Consider the following 7,699-nt stretch of genomic DNA (forward strand, 5'->3'; position numbering starts at 1 on the left):
CTGGACAGGGAAAATGAAAACTATACCCTAGAGAACTTCCGGATCCTCATGGCTTAGGGGTCTGCCCTAGAACTATAGGCCTCCAATTCATTACAGGAGCAAGCAACTGAAATTGGATTTGTTGAGATTGAGACATATGTACCATAACTGAATACAAAAGATTCGTATTTCCATCTTTAGCGCGGGGTGGGGGCACGTTATGATTGGGGATCAATACTATTAACTACATTGCTATCGTACTGCCAATGTATTAGTATCAATCGATCCTTAGATTAGTCTATGTTAAAAAAAAATCAAGGTTGATTGACACCGTTACATCAGCAAGGTGGGAATGTTGTAGAATAAAAGTATGAATGTGGAATAAAAGTGTGATTTTTAGTATTTCACTGCGAAAGAGATAATGCTCCATAAATTTCACTAGTACTCCCAGTGGACCATAGTGGGGCCGACCATGGTGCATAAGGCCCCACTATGGGACTAATTGCCTTAGAAATAATTATTTAAAGCACCAATCCTAATCATCGATCATGTTCCTTCAAATTAATCAAACATTTCTTTTCGCCCTTCATATTCCTACTTTTCAAATTAAATCAAGAATGCTGTGAGAAAAGGTGGGGTGGGGGGATTGTATCACAAAAACAAGGCATGTTAATACCACAAACGACTCAGATTTTAAGCACAGAATAATAGCAATTATATATATATATATATATATTATTTTTTTTTAAAAAAAGGACCTCCTTTACAAGAAACATGGCACGTTGTTTCTCTTTCTTCTTCTGTATCTGTATAAATCATGGACCCCCTTCACAATACTAACCATAATATCTTTCATAATTAGCCCTTTTTCCACTAAAAGTGATGTTAGAAGATTTCGAGTTCCCAATTATACAGAAATTATTGGTCTACCCCTATCTAAAGAGCACTCCAAATTTTTTGAGCTAAAAAAAGTGAAGGAATTCGATCATAAACAGAGAACCAGGACACATGGCAAATCTAATTGGAGGATCTTGGCCATTGTAATGCTCACTGCATTGTTTAATTGTTGTTGTTGTTAATCTTGTGTATATGAACCATGGTCGTTTCCCAATTTGAGACACATTTCTAATGCAACCATCTTTAGAAATTTATGATTGATTACATTTTTAAGTTTATGACCACTCACATTGGGTCTAGAATCCGTTGGGATTGGACGTGTCCCAATCTTAACAGGTCCAATTCCAACTAAAATTAGACCTAAGTCGAATCCTTTTTCTAATACATTTGGTGTCTATTCATTTCTCATCTTGGTCCTAAGTTGAATGTATTGCGATTAAGACGAGAACCACTTCATGGTATATATCTAACGGTGTATATGATGCAATTTGACAGGCGTGCAAGGCATTTAAAGCAATCCTCTATAGCCAATGACAGCAAGCCATGTGTCCATTTTTAATTATTTTTTATGATTGGTTTTTGAAATATAGAAGCTGAATTAATGGGTGGTTGAGTATGATTGCACTTAACAAAGAGAGAAAAAAAAGAAAAAGAAAAAGAAAAAGAAAAGGTTATGAGTATTGATTGCTTTATTAGCTGCCGACCGTCCCAACAATAGGATTGCCAGCACCTGCCTTGATTAGAATCTCCTAATCAGCCTATCCATCAAAGTGGAAATGATTCTGAGCTTCATCTTTATTAATGGAAAAAAGGAGAAAGATAATCAAAAGGAGGTCAACCTAAATTCCCTGAAGTTTGCCTTCTTTTTGGCTGGACTGTGCATATATCAGAAAGAAGATTATGTTGTTGGTTGGTGAAATTCGTTTTCCTTGGAAATTTTTAGTGGTTGAGATCGATCTTCGACCAAACCTTTCATGTTCTGTGTCATATGCCACTCATTTCCACTCATTTCCACGTGTTACCTTTGAAAGTTTGGACTCTTCTTTCTGTATATATTTGCACGTACAAAAAGTTCTTCATTTTGCTCCAAACTTTCTCCATCTAAACCAACTATGAGTTTCCATATTTTTTTCACTGAAAACATTCTTCAGTCACTGCTTTCATGTAAATACAAGGAGAAATATACCAAAACAATCAGTTTGGTGCAGTTGGGTCCTAATAACAATGGAGAGAGAGAGAGAGAGAGAGAGAGAGAGAGAGGATTGGTAAACCCAACAGGAAGCTTTATGATAACCCAAAAGAAGAGCAAGAAAATGAAAATGAAAGGGGGAAAGAAAAAAGACCTGAAGGGCAGCAGCCCACGTGAGAATTGAGATGGAGTTCCTAGTATGCACAACTTTACACGCAAAATCTAACACATTTCTGCAATCCCCACGCTTCATCCATCCCAATTAATTTAAAACCCATGGAAAATGTAAAACTGCTTTGCTTAACCACTAATTTGAGGCAAAAGTAGATGCTTAAGTTAAGTATATATTGTGTTAATTAATTAATTAGTACAATTTTGAGAACAGCGATATAATTGTACGTCCTTCTTAATATGCCCTTAATTATGTGAGGATACTTGTTAACAATTTCCAAGGAAATTTAGCTATAGTATTAGTACCAATTAATAGTACTATATGCCAGGTGATTATTTATATACTCTTCCCATGCATTAGCGAAATGAAAGGATTATAAATAAAGCAAAAATGTTTGATTTTCCTTTTAAATTACAATCATAAAAGAACATAATAAGAAGAGAAAGAAAAAAGAAGTAATACTCCCCCTGTCCCTAAAATATGATCTCCCTTAAAAAATGCAGACCCTTACTTGTATGATTGTATCAATATTATTTGACGAGTAATCCAGAAAATTGTTAGAATATTAATTAAATTAATAATTTTTTTTATTAATTTAAGCTTTTGAAATTGATAAGTGACCATTTAACTTAATTTCAAAATAAAGGTTCTGAAATATTTGCAGTGAACCTCGCTTATTAATTAAAAGAGAATTTGAACCCACGCTCTCTAGCTTGCTTACATCATAATTAAAGTTAATCTTTCTCTGAACTTTTGTTAGATTCTAAGACCCCTGCTAAAGTATATTAATCAATCCAGATTGATGATCATCTTAGGTTGGTTATAAAGGATGGGATCGATGGTGAAAATCCGTGGTCTGTCCCACACTGGCCAGATCCATACCATTATCCTTGGAACCTAGGTGTCAATCCAGGTTGTCCGTATGGTTACACATGTCTTACACGTCACCACCTTATGCAAAAACCACCGGTCGGTGCAACTATCCTTTTCTCTCTATAAATCTGCCAACCCTGCTCCACTGCTATTTCTCCCTCTTTCTATGGCTTCAGCCTCCTTGGAGTTGAGAAAAACCGCCAAAAAAAGGAAGTATTAAACTAATTAAGTGGCTATTTGCACAGTTAGTGGTACTGCATGTGCTCAGGAATCACAAACAGTTTATAAAGCTAAAATAGCCCCACCGTCCATCCATTATACTTGTACTCTCTAAATATATATCACTCTCTTCTCATTCTCTGTTTACCTCTCTTTTTCTATCTCCTTCTCTATTTTGATATCCCATTCTCCATTGATTGACATGGGTGAAGAAGCTAAACAGGTGAGGTTTCTGCATTAATTTTCAGTGAGTTAATTTTGTCTATTTTAGGCTGCATTTCTTTTGACCGATCCTTAATGATTGTTCTTCATTTGTACTTGGTAGGAACAAGCTAAGGCAGAGGAGAAGAAAGAGGAGACAGCAGAGGAGAAGAAGGAAGAGAAGGCAGAGGAGAAGAAGGAAGAGCCAAAGCCACCTTCTCCATTTGTCTTGTACGTGGACTTGCATTGTGTTGGATGTGCCAAGAAGATCGAGAAGTCCATCATGAAAATTAGAGGTCCCCCCTCTCTTTTGTTAAATTACCTTTGGACAAAGTTCATCTTTCGTTTGTTTGTTTGTTTGTTTGTTTGTTATCTATAACCTGTACATTTATTGCTGTGATCAATCAGGAGTGGAGGGGATTGTGATAGACATGAATAAAAACGAAGTGACTATAAAGGGAATAGTGGAGCCTCAAGCTGTGTGCACGAAAATAATGACAAGGACAAAAAGAAGTGCAAAAGTCCTATCCCCATTACCAGCATCTGAGGGTGAACCCATGCCAGAAGTTGTTGCTTCACAGGTCTAATGCATGCGCGCGCAGTACCTTTACTTTTAAACTGATAAGATATATAAATTGAAGTGCTCAATTAATTTACGTCAATTGTTTCCAAGCATGAATGATGAACCCACATGTGGTACTCTGCTGTGCTCCAGGTTAGTGGACCAATAACAGTGGAACTCAATGTAAACATGCACTGTGAGGCCTGTGCTGAGCAACTTAAGAGGAAGATCCTCAAAATGAGAGGTACGACTTTGTTACATTTTACCATTAATCTGCATAAACCTAAGTCAATAATTTGATTGTGACTGCCCAACAGCATGAAATAATAAGAAAATTAAGCTGACTAAGAAACCCCATAAAGGGGGCTTTGTAAGTTTAATTTCGAATATCCAGTAATTCCGATCCGACAATAAATATGATCGAGAGAATTTTTATGAGTCTCACATGTACAAACAAGCCCACCCACTTGTTTTGACATATGAATCTTATATTAACTCATTTAACTTTATTTGAATTGACGCTAAATCAACATCTAACCTGGCCTGGCATGACCTGTCAGATGTGACATGCAGTCCTCTGGATGCATGTAACTTGTTATTAAAAAGCATGACTGTGTTAAGATGTTGCCCTTGAATTAATCCAACAGAAGAAAAAAAAAAAAAAAAACCTAAATAAAAGGAATTGGTTGCTAAAGTCTTAGTAGATTCCCATACTTTTCCACCATATCGGCCATATATATGCTAGCTTGTGCATCTACCATTATAATGATATATATGGGCCTAACTTTTGCTATTTAAATTAATGGATGAAACTGGTCATCATGCCGTGTCATACGTTGTAGTCAATATGTTCAAATATTAATCAAACTATTAATTAAATTTATCAATTATTTTATTTTATTTTTTTTATGAGCAATTTAAGTTTTTGAGACAAACTTGAATTCATGTTTTGTGTTAATTATAGGAGTTCAAACAGCCGTGACCGAGCTCAGTACTGGGAAGGTAATGGTCACTGGGACCATGGACGGAGACAAGCTTGTAGATTATGTTTATAGACGCACAAAAAAGCAAGCTCGGATTGTACCGCAGCCAGAGCCTGAACCGGAGAAGAAAGAAGAAAATAAGGAAGCTGAGAAGCCCGCAGAAGAAGCAAAACCCGAAGAAAAGAAAGAAGGCGAAAAACCACCAGAAGAAGGTAAAAAAGAAGAAGGTGACAAGGGTGGCAACAATGGCGAAAGCATTGAGAATAAAGAAGATCACAAGGGTGGTGATCAGGAAAGCAAGGACGGTGGAGATGATCATGAGGAAGGTATGAAGAGGATGATGCACTACTACCAGCCTTTCTATGTCATTGAACGAATACCACCTCCTCAGCTCTTCAGTGATGAGAACCCCAATGCATGCTGCATTTCATAATAAATATGAACCAAAATTATTATAATATCAAAAATGTTATTATTATAATACACTCGTGATGAGAATTTTAGAAAGTTTGGTGCATGGGAGGTACGTGTCAAATGGAAAATTAGATGCAAATTGATTAATAATATAAATCATTCTGTATCGATAATATATGCATATTATATGATCAATATTCAACCATATAATTATAAGAATATTCAATTCTCAGTTCAAATATATATGGGCCCTTTGCATGCCTTCTTTTGTGTGTTATTGGGGATCGAGTCGTACTTTGATATCATTAACAAAGGCTTGATGCAAAGCATGTGTCGTATGTTGTGAATATATGAATGGCACCACATGTGGCAGACAGGAATTCAATCACAAAATTCCCATGTGATAACCTTTTCATTTTTGTTTTTATTTGTAAAGCAAACCTAATACTATATTTTATATATCAATCACTAATTCATTTTTGTGAAGCCTGTCAAGCAAATATGTAATCTATTTTAAGGAAGGCCACCGTCGATATCTAATGAAGATTCTTGCTGTATCCTCTAATTGGGAAACATATGCAAGATAAGGTCATTATGTCCACCTCCATAACAATGCATGCTAGCTAGCTGATCAATCACATGCCACATCGATGTTTAATGGTTAGAGTATTCTTAATGGTTTTATCAAATTTTAGTAGCTAAAATAGTTAAAAATTATTTTTCTCTATTCTGGTGAGCCATTTTTTTAAAGCATCCCTAACAGCCTCACTATTTTAACTATTTACTATTACTACTATTTCATTTAAATAATACTTTTTTCGATTTCTTTATTCTTAGCAACCTAACAGGTGTGTTTTTACTAAGCATTTGGTCTTGCAATGAGCATTAGAAGGTAACAAACCTATTATTATCAATAACCAAAAGATCACAGATCGATTCAACGTAGCCACAAATCAAAAAGGGAAAAAAAAAAATTGCCACAAAAAATCCTAGGTGCATGTTGGGTCATCGAGAAAACAGCACTTCAGGTAATCATTCTAACAAATAACCCACGACTGATCAAGGATTGTGTTGGTACAGTTTCCGGTATGGTGACGTGTCGCCTGAGGATTCGCTGCTACCGAACACTTTGACCCTACAAAAAGGAACAAACAACTCGTCGGGGGTGCCGACCACGCCCACTCCGATGCCTAAGTCAGTCTAAAAAGTTTTCTGTAGAGAACTTCTTAATCTTAATCTCAAGAGCTTAGAGAATTCGTGTGTTTATACCTGGTGTGACGGTCTTTATTTATAGGCCGGACCCTCTTGACATTGAGTTGGATTAGGAGTTTGAGTCCTAGCCTGGTTTGAGTTTTAATCATATCTTCTGGGAATTTGAGTAGGAGTGTTGAATCCGCAGTTGATTGCGTTTGTACTTCTTTAAATTCGATTCCATGTCAATAACCATCTTATCCCATAAATCATGGATCTGTAGTTTATCTCTGATCTCCTGGGATTCTATCCTTATCGAATTCTGAGACGGGTGTGGCGCATGGCACCTTCTTAGGAGACTGTAGCACATTTCAGCTGACCTCCGAGGTGATGATATCCGAGACGTTTCCGCTTTTACCTGGAGATCTCGGGATATATCCGCACCATAATAGGGTTGTGTAAGTCCGAGATGTTTATACTCTAAGATGTTGACTCATCCAATGGATATCACCCCGAGAAGATACCGCACCGATTCGATATCATACCGATGTGTTATTACTCCGAGGCACAAATATCCGAGATATGTTCACTCCATCTTGGCTGGGAGATCTCGGGATATTTTACATACCGTAACCTGGAATGTTAAGACCGAGACATCGTCATATCTCCGAGATGTCTTCGGACCTAAACGACCTTCCCTTCACTGGATGGAACCATGCAGAACAAGTAGCCGAGACATAACTCCGAGATGTCATTGGATCCACGTGTCTCTAGGGTTGATTTTATCCCTAACAGATTGTTCCAAGGAGAAACGGTAATGGGGCTTCTTACCATGTGATTTTTCGAGCAAGAAAAGCAGACAGTTGAATCAAAATGAACATATAGAGATAGGCTAGAAAGCTGTCTACTTGTGAAAGCCAAATAGATCTGATTTGAAGGATAACTGTGAACCTTCAAATCTGTTGAAATTCCAAAACTTCGGTGGAGGGACTGTTATTTCAGAATCGATTTTTGCAGGT

At 36.8% G+C, this 7,699-nt stretch overlaps 1 protein-coding gene across 1 annotated transcript; it reads left to right on the forward strand.

Annotated features, from left to right (window-relative positions):
* The first annotated feature begins 3,263 nt into the window (after window positions 1-3,263).
* LOC133861197 (heavy metal-associated isoprenylated plant protein 9) lies at window positions 3,264-5,708 on the forward strand. Its single transcript, XM_062296927.1, has 5 exons — window positions 3,264-3,552; window positions 3,655-3,826; window positions 3,939-4,111; window positions 4,246-4,336; window positions 5,057-5,708. Exons 1-5 carry the CDS (start codon window positions 3,532-3,534, stop codon window positions 5,506-5,508), a joined length of 909 nt encoding a protein of 302 aa, XP_062152911.1. The 5' UTR covers window positions 3,264-3,531; the 3' UTR covers window positions 5,509-5,708.
* Window positions 5,709-7,699: the final 1,991 nt, after the last annotated feature.

This window comes from Alnus glutinosa, chromosome 1 (assembly GCF_958979055.1).
Source record: "Alnus glutinosa chromosome 1, dhAlnGlut1.1, whole genome shotgun sequence".
Classification (NCBI taxonomy): Eukaryota; Viridiplantae; Streptophyta; class Magnoliopsida; order Fagales; family Betulaceae; genus Alnus; species Alnus glutinosa.

Excerpts from the sequence above, each read along its gene's own strand:
- LOC133861197 (XM_062296927.1), top strand. The coding sequence starts at position 3,532 with ATGGGTGAAGAAGCTAAACAG. Across the intron at positions 3,827-3,938 it reads GTCCATCATGAAAATTAGAG|GAGTGGAGGGGATTGTGATA; the intron begins GTCCCCCCTCTC and ends GTGATCAATCAG. Across the intron at positions 4,112-4,245 it reads CAGAAGTTGTTGCTTCACAG|GTTAGTGGACCAATAACAGT; the intron begins GTCTAATGCATG and ends GCTGTGCTCCAG.